The following is a 27,979-nucleotide window of genomic DNA, read 5'->3' on the forward strand; positions in this document are numbered from 1 at the left end:
CCATTATCCCAAATTCTTTGGAGCAGTGGGAGTCAGTGAAGGCACTTGCTCAAGAGTGTGCTGCATGGAGTTCAGGTTTTTTGAGCACAAGCTACCTGTACTCCTCGCTTGGCCCTGCAACAAACCTTTCTCTGCTCTAAAAAAAAAAGGAAAGAAAGAAAAAGAAAAAAAGAAAGTGTTGCATGCATTTATCATCACCTAGTACTGTGAGTGCATTCAAGCATTCAGGTTGTAAAGTTGAATTTAAATTAGTATAACAAGCCTCTAAAAAAAGAAAGAAAAGGGGATGGGCTGGGGGAATGAAGCCATGCCGGGCGTCATTAAAGAGGCATCTGTTTACTACCACCCACTCTCATGAGTACAGGATGATGCATATGCTTTTTGTGAAGAGAATACCTATTGTTGTGGCAAAATTAAATGTATTTTGATACTTGCATGCAATATTTATCTATCTGTTCAATCAGAAAAAAGTTGTCTTCATCACTTTACCATATTTTACTTTTTCAATTTCCTCTTAGTAATGTTTTTTCAATGTTCTTTAGCGTGAGACCACTGAATGTCTCATTTCTCACAACAAAGACTATAACTCATCAGAATTATGCTGATGCGTTTTTCTCATAAAATTTCATCCTAATTTTCATAGGTGACCAATTTTCACTCTCTTACCCCTAACCATTGGGCAGGTTTTGATAACTGCAAGGATGGAGGGCCATTGCACTCTTTGAGCTGTTTCTCATAATTTTCTGGTTCCTATTTTAAATGTCCCTCAAAGTATATACATATAATACATATATACAATATAATATGTGTGTCAATAATGTATATAAAATAAATATGCAAAGTATAATATATGATATGGGATTCCCTTGTGGCTCAGATGGTAAAGAATTCACCTACAGTGTAGGAGATAAGAATTTAATCCCTCGGTTAGGAAGATCCCCTGGAGAAGGAAATGGCTACACACTCTGGTATTTTTGCCTGGAGAATTCCATGGACAGAGGATCCTGGTGGGCTATAGTCCCTGGGGACTCAAAGAGTCAGACACAATTGAGTGACTAACACTTTCACTTCACTTTCAATTTATGATATATATACTATAATATATACATCTGATACTTCAAATATGGTCATGGGACAATGTAACTTATTACTAAAAATAAACCAGGACTTCCTTGGTGGTCCAGTGGCTAAGACACCATGTTCCCAATGCAGGGGGCCTGGATTCAAGCCCTGGTCAGGGAACTAGATGCCACATGCTGCAATGAAGATCAAAGATCCCTTGTTCCACAACTAAGACCTGGTGTAGTCAAATTAAAAAAAAAATTAAAATAAAGAGGCAAAAGATCTCACTAATATAATGATTTTCTAGCTATCCTGTTCTAAGCAAAAGAAATCAAAATTGATGCCAATATACAAATTTTGGAATTGTTAATTGCGAAGTTCTAAGTATAGTCTTGTTAGGAATGTTTCTCATCATGCCAGATGAATTCATTCATATATATCATGTTAGATTATTAAATCATGTAGAAGTTGGCATAGTGATACTTACATTGAATAACAATGGAGATATTTAGTCACAAAACAATAAATTAATCAACTCAGAATTAAAAAATGACCTATTTAACCTCTCTAAAAATTTGGGGGGCATTTCTAGCAATGTATGTGGTACCACGATTCGGTTTCTGAGAAGGGTACTTTCTTAGTTCTTTCTGATTCCTCTAGATTAGGATGGCAGGAACAAGTTTAAATGTGTAAAACCGTCGGCATTATCTCTATTTCTACTATGCTATCCCCATGTGAGCTGAGGGGGAGCAGAAACTCTTGCTAATATTTTAAAATGTATATACTTTTGGGATCTCAAAAATTCAGAATGAGTTCTTAGAATTCTGAGTAGCATGCCATCTCACTCTCTTCTGTGTTCATCTAAGCAATTTGTATACCACTTTTTTTTTTTTTAGTAGGAGACTTTTTTATTTTTGGCTGTGTGCCTGGTTTGTGGGATATTATTTCCCCAGCCAGGGACTGAACTGGCACTTCTGGCAATGAAAGTGCGGGTTCCTCACCCCTGGACTGACAGAGAATTCCCTGTGCATCACCTTTTAAACATAAATGACTTAAGTATCTTTCTGCTTAAGGGTATCACCTTTTATATTACAGAACTTTCTTTTGTAACCAATTATACTGAGAAGATCCTCACATTAAAATCAGTTTCAACTTGCAATCAAATCCTCAAATTCTCTGAAACAGATTTTTGTTTCTCTAGCTGTACATATCACTACATCTCTTCCTTTTGGTGGCATGGGAGAGCTTGCTAATATCACCTGCAACTTTACTGAAGGTAGACAGAAATGTTTTTATTCTAGAGCATCATAAGAAATGAACAATAGTTTAATGAACCCCGCAGGTAAAACCCTTGTGGCTCTGCTTTTTGATTAAACAAAGTACAACATTTTGTTATGAGGAAAAGTGGGTGCTGTCCTGTCCTCAGCCACGTAGTCATGTTACAGAGGCAAGCTAGACACCACTTAGCCTTCTGTTGCTGATAATGTGGAGAAAACAAGGTAGTCAGCCTGCTTCGTTATTAATAGTGTGAGCAGTGGACTGAAAAATCATCCAACTGGCCCTCTCTGCATGCTGGGGTGACCATGGGTTTCAAAACCCTGGTGGTCAAGAGCGAGGGAGAGAGGCAGGGCTCGCTTGGTACTCTGTATGTACCTGGAGCTGTGCCAAGCATTTAACATCCCTTATTGCTTTTATTCCTGACAACAACCCTGAAATGTTAGTACAGTGGTTTAAAAAAGTGAAGAAAGTTAAGTAAAACAGAAAATGTCGTTTTCATCAGATATGGTAATACTGGATGGCATTATGCTTAAAAGCATAAAAAAAAGCATTTCCATATAAAACTTCAATATACTAAATAGAACTTACTTTGGAGCAGTGGATAAAGTATATAGAGGTGGGGAGAGAATGATATGTGTGAAATGACAACTATATGGCAGGCATGGTAGGAGGCACTTAGACATGTGATGCTGCAAGCAGCTTCCATCAGAGGACAGCAATGCCTTCCATTGCCAGGAAGAGGAAACTTAACTGAGTGAGATGAGGGGCCCTGCCTGGGGTCGCAGAGCTGTTTGGGGTGGAGTCTAATTTGAAAGCCTGTGCTCTTTACCATGACTGCCTTCCAAATGAATACACAGATAATTGCACGTTTTATCTCTATCACTCTGTGACTGGACTATTGTGAATATCTATTGACAAGTGTTAGGTCAGGGGTGTGTAGTGTTTTCCTTTGTGTGTCTGTGTGCCGCTTGATTAACGCCATTTGTTAGTAAGTATAAATCATATCACATCTTGACACATTCTGAAGTCTGTACTTATGACAACTTCTTGGCATCTAATGTGTACTGTTATTTTTACAAGGTGGAATGTGTTAGGTGGTGAGATGAATAGCAGTTTGGAGCAATGTTCTACGGCTAATGCATAGTATTCCATTGGATCATATGAAGGCTTACTTCTGTGCATTTGAACTTGAACCTGGCTCCTCTTGCTGTTCTGAGTTGTGACTTTTCCATTGCTGGCTATCTCTGATTGATGATATGATGCTTACATCTCTAAGAAGAATGCATCATGTCAACAACTCATGGGCCAACAAGAAAGTTGGGTGCATTATTGGGGCATATGGTGTAGTAAATGGTACAATGAACAAACTGGGAAGTTGACTGAGTCTCACATGTGAATTTGATATTTTCCCCTCTCTGAGAATGTTCTGCTTAACCATAAAAATTGCTTGCAGAAAAAGCTGATGTTGCTCTAGGGATGCTAAGTCAAAATTCAGCACTTCCTCTCTTTCGTTGCCCATGACCCAAATCAAGTTTAATTTTCACCCTTTATTTGGAAAAACTGAGACATAACTAGCTTCTACTTTCATCTCTGACTTTTCACTAAAAACTACTAAAAGGAGAGCCATCATCAGCAGCCCAGTGTATAGTCTTTCTGATGCTGGATTTGGTTGATTTATCAAATATATAACATTTCCTCAACTACACAATCCCCATAATTTTTACATTTTTTAATATTTGTAGAATTAAGCTGCCCCTTAACAACTGATACATTTGTTTAATGTGGTAATATTTTCTTCCATTACAAAAAAGCTGTTATTAAACTGAGGGTGTAACTTAAGATCAGTGGTTTCTCAGACTCACAGTACAGAATTACCTTTTAAATAAATGGTCCTTAATTTTGCATATGGATTGGGAAGATCCCCTGGAGAAGGGAAAGGCTACCCACTCCAGTATTCTGGCCTGGAGAATTCCACGGATTGTAAAGCTCATGGGGTCACAAAGAGTTGGACATGACTGAGGAATTTTCATTTTCACTTAAGACTTGGGCTTCCCTGATGGCTTAGTAGTAAAGAATCCGCCTGCTAAGCAGGAGACACAGCTTCGATTTCTGGGTTGGGAAGATCCCCTGGAGAAGGAGACAGCAACTCATTCCGGTATTCTTGCCTGGAGAACTTGTTGGACAGAGGAGCCTGGAGTGCTCCAGTCTGTGGGGTCGCAAAGAGTCTAACACGACTGAGTGACTAAACAGCAGGAGCAGCATAGCTCTTAGCAGTTTCGTGTGTGAGGGTTTGTGTATCATCAAGAGAAATTTCTGAGGTTGACAGGAAAAGAATTACAGTTCCCCTTCATAGATGGGGCAATGCAGTTTCCGGATTTGTGTCAAATCTATTGAGCATCCAGAAAAGGAACCTGGGTCTTTGAACCCCAGAAGGTGACGTAGAAGCCGGAGGATGGATACGGATTTGTGGCTCACATCTCAGGTCTGCCACTTACTAAAGGCATCATCCCAGGGAGCTGCCTGATCTCTCCCAAGAGTTTGCTCGTCTGCACAGCTGGGATCATCAAACCTGTGGTGAAGTGCTCCTGTGGGACCACATATGACACCTGCTCCACAGTGAAGCTGCGGTGTGTGGGGAGCTGGATTTCCATTTTGCTTTTCTAGAAATCACTTAGCCTAAAGGAGCATTCAGCTAAAAACCTACCACCACTCTAAGACGTAAGATGGCTGAAGAGTTTTGCATGCTGAAATGAATCCCATGAACATTATTCAGTGATACTATTTTGCCATTAAGTTTACACTAATTGGAATGTAAACTATGTTCTTGAAACAAAGATTGGAAAAGTCAGACTAGCTCTGAGGGAACTTGGAGTCTGGTAACTTATTGCCTTTCTAGAATCACAGCTGTTAATTCGGTTGCTCCCTTAGTTAATTGGCTCCGTTCTTATTCTTTAGCCAGAAAGATTGCCTAACTGTCTTACTCTAGGAGTCTACACAAGAAAACATTTCCCTATTTCCAGGAAAATGTAATACTCATGAAAGAATTTCTTTTAAAAAATGTAGTAACCCGAGCGGGGGAAAATAGTATCAGCACTGTAATCCAAATCACTGCTTTAGATGAGAGAGACCCTGGTTCGCTCAGGTTTAGTCTTCAGAGGGAATCCCCCAAACTGGATTCTTCATCCTGTTTCTGTCCATCTGTCCATCCCTTTAGTTGTCAGGACACGCTGCTCTGCTGAGTTCTGCTCCGGGAGGAAGGTATAAAGATTTCTGAGGGTGCTTCATTTTCCAGCTCTTTAACTTGGCTAGCTCTTTGGAAATGATGACACTAACAGGATTAACCCTTTCATTTCAGAAATGGTGGCTGTAAGGAAGGAGCCAGAGGAGAGAGGAGCTGACCCTTGGCCGGGTAGCAAGGGCTGGGCTGAACAGTTCGCTGTCACAATGAGGGACGGACTGGAGCGTCTGCTGGTGGCGCTGACCGCCTCTGAGACCTGATTAGGTCGCCTGTGTCAGCAGCTGAGCCACTGCAGAGGCAAGGCCTTCATCAAATCCATCTCCCTGGATCACTGCGGGCCACTGGGGCTCATTAGCACCATTTCCCACGAGGGGCACCTCCCTTCTCAGAATGGTGAGGAACCTTCATCCTACTCCCACCCAGAGACAGCAGGTGCCAAAGGTCCAGCCAGCGCACCGCAGAGGGAGGCCTGGCGGCCACCACCTATTTGTCTGTCTGCCCACGGTGCTTGGATTGCAACCCCTGGGAGTTTTTCTCAGTGGCGTGGGATCCCTTCTTTCTGCAAAAATGTGCAATGCAGGTGTGTGCACTCAAAACAGCAGCGCAGAAATCACCGCAAAGCCTCCCACTCCCAACCCCGTGACCGAGCAGAACCTTCCTGGAGGTGGCTCCTTTTTGATCAAAGTCATTATTCAAAGGGCTTCCTAGGTGTCGCTCCTGGTAAAGAATCCGCCTGCCAATGCAGGAGACGCGAGACACCGGTTCTATCCCTGGGTTGGGATGATCCCCTGGAGAAGGAAATGGCAACTTACTTCAGTATTCTTGCCTGGAAAATTGTGTGGATAGAGGAGCCGGGCAGGCTACAGTACATGGGGTCACAAAGAGTCTGAGGCAACTGAACACTATTATTCAAAAACGTGGATAGGGATGCAAGTAAGTTACTTGCTGAACCATTTTCCAAACTGTAAATTCAAAGGAGATGGCGGGTGGATAGGGAATTTGGGGAAAGCAGGGTTAAAGAAATTAAAGGGATTTTTGGCTCATCTGCTGGGTGGGGTGGGTCCCCTGCCAGGCCTCATGTGTATTCATAGACTGCAGCACCTCTCACAGCTCCTCAGAGAACCCCCTTTTGTGAGGAGTGTTGAGGGGCACATCTAAGGAAGCACTGCTTTAATGCAATGGCCTCTCCTGAAATGAGGAAATAGAGCTCCTAACTGGGCTCAAAGGGGAAATTTGATATGTTAGTGGAAAGATTGAGGTGGTTTATTGTGGTTATTGTTTTATCTTTATTACTTGGATGAAGCCAGGGTAAAATTCGTATAATGTTACTTACCCCATAAACATAGATTTCCCAGTCCCTAGAATGAGCTGTTATTCTATTAAACAATGCTATTTTATATGTATTTCACTGGATGTGATTGAATTTTTACACCTTAAAAAAACCTTCATATAATGATATTTGCAAATGAAAAAATAAAATCTTTTTCAAATTGACATATAGAGTATTGACTCATAATACTCTAAGTTCCAGGTGAACAACACAGTGATTAGATATGAGAAAATAAAATTTTTTTTCACATCGTTTTGAGCTTTGATTTAGAAAACATGGCCAAACTCATTGGTTGAATGTATTACATGTGTCTATTGCTCTGTTCATAATATTTGGGGGCAGGAGTATATACAGATGCCTACTTGGAATTTTTAGATACTGACTGAATTTTTTTAAAATGTGTTTGATTCTTATTTGTGCAAAGTTTCTAAATAATATATCCTATTTGTTGTATTAAGATGGTATTCTGTAATGATTTTGTAGCTTTAAAAATCAATATTTTGTAGTAAAAATGCAAATTTTGCATGAAAGGAATCACTGTTTTTATCATAGTGATGACCAGAGGAAGGCAAGGAGAGGAATGGAAGGAGTTTTAAGGCCTTAGCTGTATCAGGAATGTTTTATTTCTTTTAAAAATAAGCAAAAGAACTTAAGCTTGTATGGAAAAAGGTTACTATCTGGGTGGCTTATCAAGAATGTCTTTTGTACTATTTTTTATGTAAAAAACTTTTATTTTTCTCTAGAGTTAATGTGTTTCAATATAAAAAATGAAATACAGAAGTTGAAGTGAAATTCCTAAATTCCCACTCAACTGGTTTTAGCTGGATACATCGAACACATCTCACTGACTCTAGTCCCACTGTTAAAGCAGACTTACCATCGACTTGTTCCTTTGTGTAAAGTTTAAAGTCAGTTTCACAACACGGGCAGCTGTGGCTGTGTTATCTGTCCTACACAGACAGACCTAGTCAGACCCACAGAGGGCCTCAACAGACATGTGTAAGTTCATTATATCTCAATCCTTTGGCTAAGATTTGCATTTATGATAACTTTATATTCATTCATACTGTAGTGATTCTAAAAGATTCTCCTTTCTAACTGAATTATGTGTTGAATGACCTTACTTAACTTTATTTTATTTCTTTTTTTTTTGACTGTGTGGATTGAAGGATCTTAATCCCCAGACCAGGGATTGAACCCTGGCCCTGGCAATGAAAGTGCTAAGTCCTAACCACTGGACAGCCAGGAGATTCCCATATGTACTGAACGATTTTACCAACTCACAGTTCAGCATCAATTGCTGCTTTTTCATCCTAAAAACAATAGCTACAGCACTAACTTATGGATCAATGAATACAATTTATTAAATGCTTAAGACCTAGCAGGCACTGTGTTCAGCAGTCTCCCTGCTGTTATCACGTCTAACCCCACCACAAGAGACTGTGAGAAGTCTTATCACTTCTACTTTGCAGATGAGGAAACAGAGGCCCAGGAAGGTTCTAGACCTTATCCAAGGCCACAGAGCTAGATATGTGTTCGCATCAGACCCGTGTCCCTCAAAGTCAATGTTCTTAGCTACCCTCTTGCCTTCTAGAGATTCTATGGAGCTTTACTATTATTCTAATTCAGAGGGCTATCCCAATGTCAGCATCACGTTTCTTCATTCTAAGACATGTACTTCTCACCACTTTAGAAAGCTATGATGTTGAAATGGCCTTCCAGTTGTTACCAGCGGTGGTCCTGCCTCTTCATCCAACCCTCTCCAGCCTAGGCTACTGTTAGGATCAGCAGATTGTTTTTGTTTAATTATGGCCTTGGGGTCACTTAGGAAGCACCCCCTACTACAGCACACCCTTCCTTCTCGCCAAAGCAGCTCTGCTCAGCCATCGTTTATTCACAGGATGCTGTGTATTCTGTTAACCTGAATGGGTACGTCCTTTAAATTTTTCTTCTTTATATATATAAAAGAGTAATATTGTTTAGTTGATTTTTTTTTTCACTTGACTGGCTCTTTAAAGACTGAAGGGAGGGTTTTTGACTTGCCTTGCTGCCACTTAAGAAAATTTCACAGTGGTCCAGAACTAATTTCATCAGGAAACATTCTAAGCTTCAGTTAAAATGTAAAATGCTTTCTTTAGCCCCAGGATAAAATAAAATTTCATTTGCTTTTACTTTTCTGCAATAATGCCAATAAGGAGATATTGCCGGGGGCCTGAGGGAAACCAATTCTATAGCTGAACAAATCGATGGTAAATCTACTTGCCAAATCCTGAACAGACCCACTGAATAAGTGTTAGGAACACACACACACACATATACACATATCCCTATTGAACTATCCAGGGTAGGGATGGCATTTCTCTAAAGGAAATTAATGTCCTACTATTAAGATTTTCACATTCTCAAACTCCTCAGACACTGCAGAATTATGAACCAGTGCACAGTTATAAACCAAAAACACAGCTCCTTGATTAATCCTAATAGGTAGCATTTATTGAATGATGGTATTATTGAATGATCATTATGTGCCTGACCCTGTTCTAAGCCCTTTAGTCCTAGAGGTTGGTGCTGTAATAATCCCCATTTTTCAGATGCAGAAATTGAGGCACAGAGAGGGTAAATCCATTGCCCAAGGTCTCACAGCTGGTGAATGGCAGTCTAGTTACAGAGCCTGTTCTCTTTGCCTGAGCACTGCGCTGCCTCTGCTGCATATCTGGACCAAAGAAACATTCCAAAAAATGTTAGACAAACTCTAAATGATGATGAACATTATGATAATCATTTATTGAGTCTTTAATGGCATACTGAGGTGTTATAGTAGGTTTTTTCTCAAACATGTCTCATATAACTTCATAATCTAGGGGCTTAGTTTTGATTATTTTTATCTTAAAATAAAACTGAAGCCAGAGAGAGATCAGGTAATTTGCCTAGGGTCACAGAGCTAGTAATTGACTGACTTTGGACTCAATGCTAGCTAGAGCTAGCATTCTTTCTATTGCCTACCTTCCCCACTTGCACGGAAACAGAAGGAACCAAAATGTTCTCAGCACTGTGACAGCCATTGTCAGTTTCATTATCACTAATTATCATCAAGACATTTGGTACCTTCCCACCTCACAGTGAAGTTATATGTGATATAATTTAAAATATGTCAACATCCCTGGGTAAGATATGTGCTTTGTGAATTCAGAATGTAGTAGTTTTTTTAGGGACTTCCCTGGTGTTCCAATGGCTAAGACTCTGCATTCCCAATGCAGGGGGCCTGGGTTTGATCCTTGGTCAAAGTATTAGATCCCATATGCTGCAACTAAAAATCCTCTGTGCCACAACTAAGAGCTGGAGCAGCCAAGTGAATAAATGAATTAATTAATTTAAAAATGTAAAGAAAATGATGAAGTATTTTGTTAGAATTATTCACTCTTTGGACCAGTGTCTGACTTCTGAATTAACTGCTAATGAATGGCAGGGTTAGAAGGGTATGAAATGTCTGAGGTTTTCCCTCCATATTTGCTTCAAAACTACTACTTGGAAAATAAAAGAAACTAAAAAATCCTTAACTATACTGAGATGTCCTTTAAATTTACTGAGATTTGGTAAATGAAAACATAGTGAGATTCCAAGCCTGGGAAGCAAAACCGCAAGTCTCAGGTGGTAGGATGTCTTCCTGTTGAGTCTAAGCCTAGAGACTGAAGGAAGATCTGGGAAATGTCTCCCTATGTGGGCATCTGCCCAGCCAAGGAGGCAGACCTAGGACCTCCTGCCCTCTGAGCTGGAGCCAGTGACCCAGGCTGCCTCACGGGGGTTGCGTTAGAATTCACAGGATGAGGCTCTGGTTGAGGAAAGTTAAATCATTACTCTCATGTCAAAAGACAAAAAAGAGGTGGAGCCTAAACCCACTCTCAGGCAAGTAGGTCTGAATTCAGCCAGGACTCTAAACTACTGTGTAATCCCACATTGGCTTCCAGGGAACCAAGAGAATCTCATCAGTGGGGATCAAGGATTAGAGCATTTCTGATAACACAAGGTCCCTGCATGCCTCAACAGACCTACTTGTAGCAAATTATCAGTGGAGTGAAACATGCTTTTCTAACTTAGTTTAGATTTCAGTGTTATGGCTTCCACATAAACTTTCACATTTAAAAAATAGTTGATGTCAAGAACTCAAATGAAGGGATCTCTAAATATATTTAGAGCTTTCTCTCTGTATCTTTTCTGCAAAAGCTCCATAGAGATTTTTAAGGAGCTGAAAATGGGCTGCACGCTGTAATCCTAGTTAACATGACAGTCTGAGCATGACAATTGCAATCACCTGATTCCAAAGTAGTCTTATCTTCTGGACCACAGTAACAGAAGCCAAAGGAGTATACACACACACAACAGATAATATTTGCCTTTTGGGGAGTATAATTTGACTTTTTCATAAAGCTCAACCGAGTATCTTGATGCCAAGAGATGCAGGGCATGCACCTTTTTCTGGGAAGATGATGGTGTTTAAATTACAAAGATTAAAAAAGGCACAGTGCCGCATCAGTGTGGCCAGTTCCACTACTTTGGAAATGAGAGCATCTTGGTCTTGCACTGGGAGGAGGACATGACGACATTGGGACATGTCTAAAACTCAGGCAAGACTTCACAAGTGGGCATAATTGATTTCTCTGTAAGTTGTTTTGTTTTTTTACCTTTAGAAGGTTTGTGTACCACATCAAATCACCCATCCTAACACAATTTCTAAGATAGAAAAATTATGGTTAAAATCAACTTTTATTCAATATATTCAGAGTGCCAATCAAGCTTCAACTTTGAATTCCAATTCCTTAGGAGTACTTATGGGTTGGGAGAGCCATCCCTGGGATGAGAGCTGGCAAAGGGTACAAAAAGCAAACATCGTAACTCGAGGCCCTGAGAAGGAGGCAGGTTTGTAACTAGCAAAGATCAGCCATTACATCATCAGAAGAATAAGCCCCTAATAATTCCTTCTCAACACTAAAGCATTTTCTCCAGCACAAATACTCAAGAGGTGGAGCATAGTAGTATATTTTCCTTGGGCATGGGGACAAGAGAAATCAGAGGCAAATACAAGTTAGTGGTTATGGTGTCTATCTTGGACTTTCAAAATTTACATTTCAAGAGTCAGTTGCCTGGCAGAAAAGCATCAAGGTGTTCTATTTTGGGCTCAACTGTAGGAAACAGCTTCCAGGATGGACCTGATCTGAGTATGAGTTATAGATATTAAAACCAACTTTTCCTCCACACTAATACCCCATCCCTCCAGAAATCTTAATAGGCTTTTGAGAGCCTCCATTTAGAGCTGGCTGCATAAAATGATCCTTTGATGAAAAGGGATTGGAACAAGGGTTAAAGCTGACATTGAAAGGTGACTGTGGAGGGCATGGTGTTCATACATCCCTCCTTTAATATGTGTGGTGTGCACCTGTGATAAGATGATTCATTACCTGGGGCCGCTCTTTGACAAGCTCCATCGTTCAGGCCTCGGGGTTCTGACGGGACAATCCTGCACCCGCCCAGGAAATATAACAAGGTCAGCTCTTTTTTCCCCCTGGGTTGTGGCTGGAGACAGTTTAGCTTATAATGCATCTCTGTTTACTCTTTATGTAAAATAAAGCCAAGTTCAAGATATCACAATTCCTGTTCCCCCAGAGCAGGCCAAGCAGACAGGAGTAACCTTGCTGTTGGGAAAATAACCCTGGGAGAAGAAAATATCAGCAAGGATGCAAAGCTGCTTCTCTCTTGCATTTCATCATCAGACACAGGAATGTTTGAGAACCAGATGCCCTACGCAGCGAGGCCGGGCTCTGTGTCAGGCCTCTGAATGAGAGGGCACCCCTGATACCATCGGTTTCACCCTCTTCTGTTCTGCATGCAGCTTTCAGGTTTATTGGGGCCTTGAAGAGGGACGACTTCCATCTAAAGTTCTGTCAGAGTCTCAGTGGCCTCAATGCAGGCCCATGTGCAGTGGGAGGGAACAGACGTGCCTGCTGGTGACATGAGGAAGGTTTACTGACCCTGGCAGCTTGAAGTAAATCAACAAGTACGCAAGAGACCACTAAGCTCTTGGGAGAATCAGCAAGAGGCTGGGCACATGTGTTGACTGACAGTTGGTTTATTCTAATTCACACCTTTTCTTTGTTTCCTTTACAGGACATCTTGAATTGTTTCCCATCACCTCCCCATACATCCAGAAATTAACTTTCTTTTCTTTTTTAATTTTTAAAATTTTTATTTTATTTTTTGGCTGCACAGTGCACCACATGATATCTTAGTTTCCCATCCAGGGATTGAACCCTTGCCCCCTGAAGTGGAAGCATGGAGTCTTAACCACTGGACCACCAGCAAGATCCCCCAGAAAATGGCTTTCTTAAGGCTAATTAGAAATCTTAGAGCAATTAGGGAAGGAAACTTACCAGTTTCCTCCAATACCCAAGTATCCAAAAAATGAAAAAAATTAAAAACAAAACAGAAAATCTTACTTGTAAAATGTAACTGATTTTTTCTTAGCAAGAGTCTCCCAGTCCTGAAAAGTAATTTCTTTAATTAAGGTCATAACACAAGTCATCGTACAGAAATAAAACCCACATAAAACTTAGTAGACATTCTAGGGGAAGGAAAAAAAAAAGCAGTCTTGTTTCTAAAATAGAGAAACAGCTCCCAAGCCTTCTCGTCTTCTTGACATTGCTGGTCAACATTATTTATTTGCCATAAATGACTGCGGTTACATATCACTGTCATGCAAAAGAAATTCATTTCTTTTCCGACTTCAAGCTGCCATACAAATTCACTCTTGTTCCCACTCCCACTCACCTGTCCTTGTGCATTAGTAACTAGTTGACCCGTGACCCCCTGCAGACTGGAGAGGGTATTGCCAAAGGCCTGTGAACTTGCTATGGAGCCCATGGCTGCTGCTGCTGCAGCCGCTGCAGCCTGACTTGCTAGTGGATTATTAACCAGCTGCAAAGAGAGAAAAGATCAGGGTGAAACCACCACACACAGGCACAGCACAACGGAAAAAACATTCGCGTTGGGAAGGAGGTTCTCACTCCAAATGGCTCATGCAAAGGTCCGGGAACCCAGCGAGGGGGCCTGGGGAATGTTCCCTCTGAAGCTGCAGAGTTTGGGAGAGGTTGGAAATGGGGCTGGAAGGGAAATATTTTCCATCAACTGGACTGCTTAATGGAGCCTGAGTTTGGGAGGAGCCCCAGGAGGGAGAGAGGTGAGCTCCAGAAGGGGGAGAGGTGGGCCCCAGGGGTGAGTTTGGTCTTTAGGATCTCCCCAGGTGGAGAAATAATTCTGGAGAAGTCCCTGGGTTTTTGTTTGCTAGGCTAAATAAAACATTGAGAAAATGTCTACTTTGCTTGAGGCAACCAGACCAAATGTGGTATTAAAATAGGATGGGAGTAGGGGAGGAGGAGGGGAATAGACTTTAGGGATTTCTGCAAAGGAATTATCATTTTCATTTGTGAATTGCAATTTCACATCTGGTAAAGAAGATGCCTCGCTCCACTTCTTTCTCCAAAGGAGAAGGAAACCAAAGTCCGGAGGTACAGACTCCTCTAGCCTCTGTGCTCTCTGAGGGTGAGTCTAGAGTTGGGACTTCTGCGGGGCTTCACTCGAACCATGGGATTCAAGGTCAAGGAGGAAGATCCCTTGGTGAATGGTCAGGGTGACACTGGTTTGCAGTTTGAGCTCATATATGGCCTTCCCTTGGCCTCTTTCCTGGGATAAGAGTGAGCCAGGGAGGAAAATTTGAGGAGGCTGGTGGTGGGGGGAGTTGCCCAAGGAGGAGGTTATGGCTGCCAAATTTTGTTTTTCCACGGAGGCCAATTCAGTATTCTTTATCCTGCCAATTTTCCACGTCACAGGTTTTCAGACCTTCTGACCATGAGGCAGAAGTGTAGCTTGAACTAAAATCTGCATTTAGGTTAATGACTAGATATAAATGCAAGAAACATTTAAACTTTTTTCACAGTATTGGTTTTGATACATGAATTTCATTTGTATTTATTCTAGGGTGTTATTTTTCCCATATAGTTCCTCTCAAGTACAACAATTGTTGTGTATAATAATGCATTTTCCATCACCAGTTCCTGCATCCATGAAATTCCTGCATTTAGCAGAAACCTGCCAAGACTAAGACTTGGTGGAAAAAAATTAATGCCATACTTAATTCCAGTCCTGGAAGCTCTTTTAAAGATGATTTTTTTTAAAAAAGACTTTCTTCTTTACTTTCTCTTTTTCTCTTTCTTTCCCTTCCCCCCTGCCTCCTTTCCCTCAAAACATATCTTAAGACTTAATTCCTTTGGAAATTTGCCTAGCATTTACATCATCTGATGAGGATGGAAATACTAATTGTCAGAGGAAATGTCAAAAGGGAGAGGAATTTAATAATTCTTCCCCTTCCATTAATGTGATATCTTTATCTTATTGGTTTCTTTATTCTTTTATAACCAAATTTCACAGCACTAGTTCTACAGTAATTCCATTGACCCAGCAGGTTTTGTTAGAAATGAGAATCCATTTTCAGCTCATTACATTATGTGTCTTTCGCCTTTATGTCTCTCCTCAAAGATAATAATGATTTTCTTTTTAAGGAGAAAAAATATTCTCATTCATCAGCCTAAAAAGAAACCCTGTCTTATCCCAGATTACCACCATGGGATTTAAGATTCAGACTGGCCTTGATCTTGGTTTTCTGAATATATTTGTATAGTGTATATGAGGCAAGTAATGGTATATGTTGAATGGAAATTCTTCTTGTTGGCTTGACTCCCTGAAGTCAAAGAGTTTATAGTGTGTTCTTTTTTTCACTTCCAAAGTGAGAAGATCCCTTGAGGAATACTTTCCCTAAATGACCAGGATGCACACTGCCCAGTGGTACACAATTCTCGGGTCATCTGCCAGTTGCTATGTTCACATTTATTTTCACGCAATACAAGTTGAAATCATAATGAAATTCCTGAATTTCAAGGAGATCTCAAAATAAGCTTCTTAATCTTAAAGAAAGATTAAATTATGTGCAATTTGGTTTTAATGCTGGATATGCAATTTTGTCCATGAATTTTGAGTGAAACATTTAAATCAGTACCTACAGAATGCTTTCTGAAAAAGATAGTGCTTCCCATTTAATGATGAGAGCATATTTTTAAAAATTGTAAGACATTTTCCTAACATCTAGGTCAATCAAAAGTTCACATGAGAAAATTTGGAATCACTCTCTGGATATATTCAGTAGTGTAGTTGGGAATTCTCAATGTTTGGGACACTAGTGTGTTATTCAGCTATATCCTTGTATTTGCAATAAATTCAGGCATCATATAAAGGGTGAACTGTTCTGAACATAAAAAAAGCACCCACTTAAAATCAGGCCCTGAAATTTTGTGTTATGGGGTCAGGAATGGGTATACTTCTGTTTTGGAAGATTTCTTCAGCAACCACAGATGTACAGATTTTGCTTATTTTTTGTTTATTTTCTCTGTATCCTGGTCCTAGATTGAAATCCAACGTGTTCCTCTTTTTGCCGCTTTTTGCTCTTAATGAAGCAAATGGTGACTCGATGGCTCTCTTACTTCCTATCCTGCATCCCTAAGTCTTTGTGAAGATGTAGGGGCTCTGGGGAGATGTCTTGCTGGCCCCTGGAAGCAGAGTTAGAAGTGAAGTGGGGAAGTGAGTGGTATATACAGACAGTGGGTACAAGTCAATCTGTGAGTTGACAGCATTTCTGGTGGACCATTGATGTTGTTGATGGATGCAGCTTCATAAATACCTTTTGGCTTTTCTGTCTGGGACTGCCAAGGCAGGGATGTTAGTATGCATTAAGATATGTGTCAGGGATGGGGGAGGGGCTAGTCAGGAAACCATAAGTGTTCTCTTCATCACCTCCGGTCATGTCACTCTGTATTGTCCTCAGTCATGTCATATTAGCAGTATTCCTCTCAATACTTCTTCTTGATTGGGGACTCGGGGGAGATTTGGACAGTGGGGAGCCCGGGCACAATAAATGCACATAATGAGCATGTTAACATTCTGGGACCAACTGGGCATTTTGAAGTCGCTGCCAAGTATATGTCTTCAGATCTCTCACTGCCAATGTACCCAACCAGCAAAGGATGGCCCCAATGAGGTCTGACTGTGTTACATACTTGTGTTTGCAACAGCCCAATTCAAAAGACAGGCTGCATTCTGGTGTATGCTTGATTATAAATGTGGAAGCTCTCAAAGCGAGAATTTGCAGAGAGACAGCATCTTCATGTCATATCCATATGGATTCTGGGCCTTGAATATGTCAAGCTATAGCTCTATACTTCTCAGAGAGTCTAAAAATCCAATAGGAACACAGATTTCTTAAGACAGCTCCCTCAATTTTAGAGAATAAAATACTAGAATAATAGGAAATAATTTTGTAAACAAGGACTTCAGACCTCACAGAGCCTGCACATCCATTCATGCAGCTGAGGGCATCCACTCTGAAACCAGACTGCCTTGGCTTGTGACGTTCAGTCAACCAGGCCTCATGTTCTCTTAGGTTAAGTGGGTGTAAACAGGGCACCACTTCTCATAGAGCAATGATGAAAATTAAGTGGATAACAGATGCAAAAATATTTTAGAACAATAGTTGGCATATATCAAGTTCTAAAAATAATGCTAGCTATTATCCTCACAGTTCATGTTGTGCATCAGGATTTTAAACTAATTAATTGATCAGAATAGAGCAGACCTCCACAAATATCCTTTTACTCTGGGAAGAATAGGAACACAAGTGACTGCATTCTCCACTTTTATATTTTTAACTGTTTTCTATAACTTTATTTTGCTTATTTTAAAATTTATTTTTATTTATTTATTTTTTGGCCCTGATGCACAGCATGCAAGAGCTTAGTTCCCAAGTAAGCCAGAAAGGAAAATACCAATATAGTATACTAACGCATATATATGGAATTTAGAAAGATGGTAACGATAACCCAATATGCGAGACAGCAAAAGAGACACAGATGTATAGGACAGTCTTTTGGACTCTGTGGGAGAGGGCGAGGGTGGGATGGTTTGGGAGAATGGCACTGAAACATATATATTATCATATATGAAACAGATCGCCAGTCCAGGTTCGATGCATGAGGGTGCTCGGGGCTGATGCACTGGGATGACCCAGAGGGATGGGATGGGGAGGGAGGTGGGAGGGGGGTTCAGGATGGGGGACACATGTACACCCATGGAGGATTCAAGTCAATGTATGGCAAAAACAATACAATATTGTAAAGTAATTAGCCCCCAATTAAAATAAATAAATTTATGAAAAATAAAATAAAATCTTTATTGAATTTGTTACAAAAAAAAAAGAGCTTAGTTCCCAGACCAGGGATCAAACCAGTGCCCTATGCAATGGTAGCAGATTCTTAACCACTGAACCACCAGAGAAATCCCTATTTTGCTTGTTTGCAAAGAGTAGCCTGAAGAAAGCTATTAGCAAGTAACGTGACTGTCAGATGAGGTGAGTTGCATGATTTAAAAGATAATATGCTGTTTGAAAATATTTCAGGCTGGAGAACATCAGGAATACATAGTTATAGCATGATGTCACCTGCTGCTCTTGGACTTATATTTGATCATGTACAGAGAAATTTATAGAGAAAACAGGGTTTTGATTCTGAGGACAGGCTAGGTAGGTGGCAGGCCAATAAGAGAAGACCTTTTTTGTCTGATCTGTTGTCTCACACTCGGTTTACAACATTTGTTAGGATTCCAGGACATCAGTTTTGCAGTCTAATTCCTTCTTCATGTCAAAATATGGTGAATGAGTCTATTTCATAGTTGCTGATTTGATAGTGAAGGCATGCAGGAAGTAGATTTATAAAAAACATTTCCCTTAGGATTTGCAGTGGTTGATTTCTACCTTCACATATCAATGGGGATATTGAGTACTCATCTCATAAAGAGAATAAATCCATGTTCCCAAATCTCTAGTGCTCTATGCACATCCTTGTTATCTGTGGATCCTAAATGGTGATAGAAAGAAAAGCTTTAATACAGTTTCTTCAAGGAGGACTCTTAGATGACATCACATGTGTGACATCACATAAATGTCACCATAGATAATGTGGTGGGGTGTCCATGTCTTGCCCCAGCTTCTCTTTCTCTGAAAGACTCACATTCTGCAGCCTGCTAAAGAATTCAGGTTTTTTGAATCTGAGCATTAGCAGCACTCTATTTTTCATGAAAATTTGCTGACTGCATTATCCTAATAATGTAAATCTTATTTACAAAAATCTGGCAGCATGAGGCAGCAATTTGGCTATAGTGTTATATTCTATATCTATGTCTTTATACCAAGAGGAAATAATGGGTGCAGCAGGCTCAACCTTTCTTTGGAGCATAAATGCCCATGATCTTTTTATCATTCTCCTCATGAGCTATGTGAATTTATAGACTATGGATTTTGGAGCAGCTCTTTTTGCTACTAAGTTTACAATTTAAAACTCTGAAACTGTGGTGCCATTTGTTTTTAAATGAGGATGTTCATAAACACATTGATCACCATTCATTCCCCATTTAAAGCCACAAATGACTAGCAGTGGTTGCCTAGAAACAGGGTAAACATGGCTCTTCAAATTCATTGCTATACATGAGGTACTTGACTTTTCTTATGCTGTGAAACATGTTTCTTAATTCACTGGGACTCTTAACCAAATCTGTACTTTCACTTCTTACCCTCAAGTCTTCTCTTAAAGGTCAAGGAAATACCAATAGACAAATTCTGGAAGGGAAGCCATACTCATCTCAACAACCTGCTTGCTTGTGTGTTTTGTCCAACTAGACCTTTCCCTTTGGTCTCATGTTTATTAATGTGTTATGAAATCCTCATAGCAGTTAGAAATCAGTTTTGTGAGTTTTAATATTGAGCCAAGCTTTGCTGCTTGCTCTCTGCTCATCTCCCTGGAGAGACAGTCCTAGAAGCGGACCATCCAATTCTCTGCCTACCAGAAGTTTTCATCACCATGTCTGAGATTTTTCTTGATGACTCTAAGGCACTGCAACTTCCTAAAATACCTTTGAATCATCAAGGCAAAGTCATGTTGATTTCAGTCTAGTTTCAGAACAAATTATATCTTATTTTCATTTTGTGGCTACACTAAGTACAGTATTTTCCATGAATGCTCTAGTCATTTTCCATCAACACCCAGCCATAGTATCTCATAGACGAATTTTGAAAATGACCTGAAATCTGAGGTTGAGTTTCCCAGAAACAGGATGGAGCGGGAAGGGAAGGATCCCAATCTGGTAGGGGTGTGAGTTTCCAGCCTGAGGCTCGGAAGCTTGGTGTCCACCCTTCACACCAGACAGTCCCAATTCATAGCCCTGGGATGAAGGAGAGGCTTGGGAATCAAGTACATGGGTATTGTTGGTTCTTTGCTCTTGGGGCAAAGTGGAGTCTTTGGAAGAAGGGCTGCTGGTGCTGGTTTTTGAAAGCCCCCAAGGCAGGGGCGGGCTTCCCCTGTGGCTCAGTGGTAAAGAATCTGCCTGGCAATGCAGGAGGTACAAGAGACACAGGTTCCGTTCCAGGATTGGGAAGATCCCCAGGAGTAGGAAATGGGAACCCACTCCATTATTTTTCCCTGGAGAATCCCATGGACAGAGTAGCCTGGAGGGCTACCGTCCATAGCATTGCAAAGAGTCAGACACAGCTGAAGCGACTGAGCATGCATGCAGAAGGCGGGGGCAATTACAGGAAAGAATTCCAGGGGATCTGGGTGGAATACAAACACAGTGCTACAGGGCAACTGTCACTCTCTCATTCATTAAAGTCTTCACTCTGCATGCAGATGTAGAGAGCGGCCTCTGGACACATGGGGTTGGGGGTGGGGCGGTGGGGGAAGGAGAGGGTGGGATGAACTGAGAGAGTAGCATTGATTGTATATATACCATGTGTAAAATAGATAGCTAGTGGGAAGTTGCTGGATAGCACAGGGAGCTCAGCTTGATGCTCTGTGATACCCTAGAGGGGTGGGATGGGGCTGGGGAGGGAGGCTCCGGAGGAGGGGATATATGTACACATACAGTTGATTCTGCTGTACTTTCTTGTACAGCAGAAATTAACACAACATTGTAAAGCAATTATACTCCAATAAAAAAGTACTATTATGAACTCAAAGGGTTCAGTAGAATAAAAATGTCTTGGCTCTAATAAATAGTCTTCACCCTGCAAACATTTAATCAGTACCCACTATGTTTTGGGCACAGTGTGAGGGAGATGATATGAAAGATAGATTGACATGTTCCCTACCCTCTGTGGGCTTATAGTCAAAGAGAGAGAGATCTGGTGGGAAGAGATGGGAAGTAGGAAAAGATGAGCTGTCCAGGGAGCAGTATCCAGATCTGAGGGAGTGGCAGTCTGGGGTGGGGTCTGTGAGAGAGGAGGTGGTGGGTTCAGAGTCCTGGGAGGGCAGTTCTGAATCTGTCTACCTTGGACTCGCTCAGAGTTGCACAGAATGTGACTGGTAATGAATGAGCCATTCTATATGAGAAGGGCAAGGGGAGCAGCACAGTGTAAGGAGTGTGTGTGTGTGTGTGTGTGTGTTAGTTGCTCAGTTGTGTCTGACTCTTTGCGACTCCATGGACTGTAGCCCACCAGGGTCCTCTGTCCATGGGATTCTCCAGGCAAGAATATTGGAGTGGGTAGCCATTCCCTCCTCCAGGGGATCTTCCCAAATCAGGGATCGAATCCAGGTCTGCTGCACTGCAAGCAGATTCTTTACAGTCTGAACCACCAGGGAAGCCCAATGTAAGGATTGAGAGCTTGCATTCTGGAACTAGATTGCCTGGGTTCTAATTATGAGACTGCCAGGAACTCAATTGACCTTACTGCTAAGGTCTGAATGCTTGTGTAACCCCTCTCTCCGATTCATATGTTGAAATCTTAACCCCTAAAGATGGCAGTATTAGGAAGTGGGGCCTCTGAAAGGGGCTTAAGTCAAGGGGGTGGTGCCCTTATGAATGGGATTAGTGCCCTTATGAAAGAGACCCCATAGAGATCCTTAGCCCCTTCCACCACATAAAGACACAGTGAGAATCAGGAGAATGCTCTCAATACAACTCAACTCTGCTGGTACCTTGATCTTAGACCTCCCAGCCTCCAGAACTGTGAGAAATAAATTTCTGGTTTATTAAACCACCTAGGCTATGGTATTTTGTTATAGCAGCCCAAAGGGATCTAAACACTTTTGTATCTCTGTTTTTTCCAGTTTTAGGAAAAGGGGAATAATAATAGAAGTAATGATGGTGTGATTTTTCACAGGGATGGTATGAAAAATACATGTTAATTAATATGTAAAATACTAGAAGAATTCCTGGCATATGGTAAGCATGATGCAAGTTTTGCTATAATAATTCTTATTCCTTCCAGGAACTTCTGGCCATACTGTTGTTTTAGAGTTGAGTCTTCTCTGTCCCCTTACTCCCTCAATGGGAGTCATGCTGGGCCTTTTGAAGATCCTTAGCTATTCTGGGGTGTTTGCACTTGTTGTTTCTATGTCTGTAACCCTTTGCCATTCACATCTTTTTTCTCCCAGGTCACCTCCTTAGCGACACCTTTCTTGCTACTTTATCTAAAAAGCACTCCCTTTCTTTTAGAGATTCACACCAAAACATGTACAAGGAAATGATACAGGGATACATTCTGAAATAATCAAGAGAACTGGTGGGAATATAGAAGAGTGTCTGGGTGGGGATGGGGCTGTGTGGGGGCTTAAGCTCCAGGTTTGATGTTATTTGGGAACTGAAGGATAAGGAGGCAGTGAATGAAGGCTTTTATTATTTTTATACTTGGGCCATGCTGGTGGAGATGCAGTTAGGCCATGGGTCTACATCCCCAGCCCAATCTTGTGGACTAGAGTAAAGCTGCTGCAGATGGCATCAGGGGCAGGAGCAGAAGGGGCTGTTTGCCCCCAGATGGATCCATGTGTCCCCCAGAGTGACTTTGGTGAAGGAGGGGTACATACTCTCCCTTTGTGCAGCATCACTATGGTGGGATTTCAGGAGGTATCGGCCACTTGGGCATTTAGATGGTTTATGGTTCCTGGAGGTCACTGGAGATAGTATCAAAAGTGAGGTTCTACTCAGATAGCTTTGCAAACCCTGCACATCATTGCAGGTAGACAGAACAGAGTCTACACACACATGAACACCCTAGAGAGTGCTCTAGAAGAGCACTGGAGAAAGAGGTGGAGTCTGCAGAGGGCTGGGGTCCAGATTCTGTAGGATGATTGATGTGTCTGTGCTGAGGAAACAGGGAACACTCAATGGAGGGGAAGGAAATAAACAAGTCTGGCCAGCACAATGTGATTCAGCGGAAAACGGGTAGAAAGCTCTCTGAAGGGATGCATTTAAGTTTTATTTTAAAATTTACTGATAAAATTTTCAAGCCCAGAGCTGAGGGGAAAAACTTTTTAACTTACCCCAATACATTTGATTTGGAAGCAGAGAGGTCAGTATTAACGAAAACCACCACTTCTAAATCAGATTTTATCCAAGTTACATGTAGACCAATACTGTATTACCACAAGCTTACACATCTCATTTCCTCTTCTGTCTTGTCCTCCATTTAATAACCTGAAAATCTATCTTTTTATTGAGTTTCATGCTATTTTCTGACTTACATACAATAGCGCTCTTCTTACCAATTGCCTATTGTCATGGCACATTAGTTAGGTGAATTTGTTGATATTTCAAAATTACTCTTTCTTATTTTTTATTCTATCATCCAGTTTAAACAAATGATTGGGAGCACTCCTGGGATGAAAGAAAAAAGGCGTTTTTTTTTAAAGAATCAATTGCTTTTCTGGTACAGCAGTTGGTATTATTCTAGTTTCTAGCAATTGGAAAGCACAGCACACTCTTGCCACACCCACATTTAACTACTTAAATTACTCCCTAACACTGGTTGACTCCCTGCAGATAAAATAGGTCTAATGAGGGCAGAAGAAAGACAAAAAAAGATGAGGCACTCAAAGAAATACAAGGCATGGTCTGCCTTATGGAGCTTCAGGACAGTTCTGTTCATCAGATATTTTCCCATAACCCTGGAGCAGGTGATGAGTCAGGCCCCAGGGATACAGAGGTGAACAAGGCAAGAGTCTCTTGCCTTGAGATGCTCCCAGTCTAATGGATGAGTTGCTGATTTTCACCCCATGTAGCCAGTGCTATAAGAAAGGGGTGCCCAGAGCCCAGATAAGGGACCCTCAGTAGACCTCAGGCGTGCAAAGCACTTAAGATCTTAGAATCAAAAAGGATGATTAGAAGTTGATTGGGGAGGAGTTGGGAAGGGGAGAGAGAAGGAATAGGAATAGGAATGGAGACCAAGACACATTTCGTGGGCGTGGAGTCACTGCCATTGGTGTTGGGATATTTTGGGAACAGGAAGTGGGGGAGGGGAGTGGAAGATAATGGGGTGTGGTTAGGGTTAGGGTTAGGGTTAGTGACCTGGGGGAACATTGGGGAACTTGCTAGCTCCCTAGGGGGAGAGATGGATGTGAGGGAAGCTTCAGGAAATAATTGACAGGAGGCAGATGAATTAAGCAGACAGGAGAAGAAGGGCAGTTAGAGCCAAAGAGAGAATAAGTACAAAATTATAGGAACATCAGAATGCCTGGTGTGTCGTGAATGGCCAGAATTAGGGCAGGAGATGGGGCTAGGGAAATTCAGAGAAAGAAAAAAATCCAAAGGCAGAGAAAGAAGGTAGAATAGTAGAAATTAGGAAGTAGATGTGTGAATGGCATGCATGTGTTCATATAAGGTACAGAGCATCTCCTGAGAGATTCCCTTGCAAGCTGTTGCTTCGGAAGCACCTAATTATTCCTCTCCTTTTGCAGTATAATGGAGATAGCCCTGACAGCTTTGCAGGTCAGGAAGCAACACTAATTGACAGTCATTAAATCACAGAATACTTTCATTTATTTTATATTTATACAAATGGGAATCTAAACTGATGACTGACCAACCCCCTCCCCCCTCCAACAACTGAATTTTGAATCATAAAAGCAAGTCATCATCTTTTAAAATACAGGATGTTTTCTGTTATTAAAAAAATCACAGATGGATTATAAGTGATAAATTGTATCTCTGTTGTTGTTCAGTCGCTAAGTCGTGTCCAACTGTTTGTGACCCCATGGACTGCAGCATGCCAGGCTTCCCTATCCTTCACTATTACCTAGAGTTTGCCCTCAAACTCTGTATCCAATCATGTATCCGTGGCTGGGTACACAACATTGAGCTGTGAGCTTGTAAATTTTAATTTTATAAACTTATTATAAGGGTTGTATTCATTTACAATAAAATTTCAGGTCTCTGAGAATCCACCCAAAGAAGATGGAAGCCTTTTATTTACTCTGGGCCTATTTTACTCCTGAATATGTATATTTTCTATAGATATTAATTTTACCATTGAAACTCAAAAACTTCTTATAAGTCCAAACTAGTGCAATCTACTACTTATAACTGAGCTTCCCTGATAGCTCAGTTGATAAAGAATCCGCCTGCAAAGCAGGAGATCCTGGTTTGATTCCTGGGTTGGGAAGATCCCCTGGAGAAGGGATAGGCTACCCACTCCAGTATTGGGCTTCCCTTGTGGCTCTGCTGGTAAAGAATCCGCCCACAATGCAGGAGACCTGGGTTCGATCCCTGGTTTGGGAAGATCCCCTGGAGAAGAGAAAGGCTACCCACTCCAGTATTCTGGCCTGGAGAATTCCATGGATTGTATAGTCCATGGGGTCGCAAAGAGTGGACACAGCTGAGTAATTAAGCACATGTATATTTTCTATAGATATTAATTTTACCATTGAAACCCAACAACTTCTTATAAGTCCAAACTAGTTCAATCTATCACTTATAAAGAACAAAACATATGCCTCATCCTTCTTCCATCTCAATAACCACATTGGTTATTAAAATATGCTTGTAACAAATGTTATACATAATAATCTTTGTTTCATTCACCCACGGGCCGTGGAGAGCCTTGTCTGAGCTGTTACTGAATTTTATTATTATGCATAATGGCTTGCTTGCCTCATAAAATTTATTCACTGAACAGCTGTTGTAGAAGAAGGCTAGTCAAAAGATACATTCTTCTTCCCACAGAACAATACTACATTTGGGTCATGCATTAATTTCTCCCAAGGACCAGCAGAAATCAACCTATTTATTGTTGGTGTGTAACCTTTCAAACTTCTATTATCTTAAATTTATAGTGAGACCAGATTAACCATTTTTACTATAGGGAGAAGGTAATGAATTTCTGGTCATATCACATCCATCTTTAGACGATGTTCTTAAGCTTTTATGCTGGTTCCTTTACTGTCAAGAGTACAAGGGTACACAGTACAACTCCACAACCACGTCACATGTGCTGCAGCCTCAGTGCCCGAAAGAAAACTTTGCCATTAGGAAAAACAAACGGTCCAAATTATTAGAGAAAATACGACTCTGTAGAAAGAGATAAGTACAAGAAAGAGAAAGGAAAAAAAAAAAACAAAACAAAACACATGACCAGAATGCTCAGAGGTAAATAAAATCCTTCTGCGTTCACAAAATATATTGGTTATAGGTTGTTCTAAAAACATTAAGCTAACAGAAGAACCACTACCAGTAGGAGCCGTAAGCCACGAAAATATAAAAAGTTGTTGTAGAGATCGTTCGGTAAGTTTCCATTAATAAAACTGAACATAGGTTAAAAAACATAAAGCTTAATCTCACCAAGAGCAAAAGCAAGGCTGTGTTGGAATTTTCCACATTTCAGGAGAAAGGAGTAAGATATTACCGAGTGAAGAAACCAATCTACCCAATCAGCACAGAGTAAAATATGCTTAAAATGTTCTTGCAGTACAGATAATGACTGAGAAAAGCCTGGCTGTGTCTTTATAGGCAGAAACTAGGTACACTAGTGATGGAGGAGGGAATGTGAAACTGCTGGAATTCAGGGCAGCGGAATCTCTTCCTCAGTCAGCAACCAACTGGGCGTGACCACTTGCCTTGTCCTAGCTCCATTTCCACCTGGGGCCTCCCAGGTGGCCCCAGAGGTAAAGAGCCCACCTGTCAATGCAGAAGACATAAGAGACACGGGTTCGACCCCTGGGTTGGGAAGATCCCCTGGAGAAGGAAATGGCAACCCACTCCAGTATTTCTCTATCTGTAACCCACTCTTTCTAACCCACTCTATTTCTCTGTCTGTAAAATGATGAGGTTGAACTGGGTCGTGCATGTGCTAAGTCACTTCAGTCGTGTCTGACCGTGCGACCCTATGGACAGAAGCCTGCCTGGCTCCTCTGTCCATGGTATTTTCAAGGCACAAACACTAGAGTGGGTTGTCATGTGCCCTCCTCCAGGGTATCCTCCTGACCCAGGGATTGAACCCGCGTCTCATGTCTCCTGCACTGGCAGGCAGGTTCTTTACTACTAGCGCCACCCCGGTGATTCCCCAGATGTGGCCCCTGATGGGCAGATAAGCCTCAGTAGTTTCAGGGATGTGTGCTATGGAGTTAGCCCCTGATGAATACCCCTGATAAACACTGAAGTCCAGCAAGCCATCAGCCCTGGTGCTGCTCCAAGACCTGGAGGAAGCACAATTTCCTTCCTCCCCTCTCTGATAGCTCTGCAGGATTTGGGTTGCAGGCTAGCTCCAGGTAAGTTCAGGTTCCCTGGAGCGGGCTGGAAGAAAGGGCTTTTACCACAGGGTCCAGGGTCTAGCAACATAAGCATGACCAGGGAACTGAACAAGCAAACTTTCAGCCTTCACCCCAGATGTGCTGAATCAGAAACGGGTGGGAGTGGCAATCTGGGTTTTAACAGCGGAATTGCAGGCGATGCTAACACACACTCAAGCCTGAGAGCCCAGAACCGGATGATGTCTAAAGCCCCCTCAAACAGTAAAATTCCATGATGATGCTCAAATGGGAGAAGAAAACTTACAAGAGTGCTATAATTTTTTGAGTTCTATTTCTGTAAGAGTTACATGAAAAGTGTTTTCTAAATCTGCTTTAGCCAGTGGGGACATAAGGCTCTTGGGGCTTATAGCA

The 27,979-nt window shown here is 41.4% G+C and overlaps 1 protein-coding gene across 3 annotated transcripts in view; it reads right to left on the reverse strand.

Annotated features, from left to right (window-relative positions):
• POU6F2 (POU class 6 homeobox 2) overlaps positions 1 to 27,979 on the reverse strand; it is a 487,855-nt gene that overhangs the window by 40,597 nt on the left and 419,279 nt on the right. For all 3 annotated transcript variants that reach the window (XM_043873489.1, XM_043873490.1, XM_043873488.1), the window contains exon 6: positions 13,728 to 13,874. In XM_043873489.1, coding sequence (XP_043729424.1) covers positions 13,728 to 13,874 — 147 coding nt within the window. The remainder of the gene's footprint in view (positions 1 to 13,727; positions 13,875 to 27,979) is intronic.

This window comes from Cervus elaphus, chromosome 18 (assembly GCF_910594005.1).
Source record: "Cervus elaphus chromosome 18, mCerEla1.1, whole genome shotgun sequence".
NCBI classification, from domain to species: Eukaryota; Metazoa; Chordata; class Mammalia; order Artiodactyla; family Cervidae; genus Cervus; species Cervus elaphus.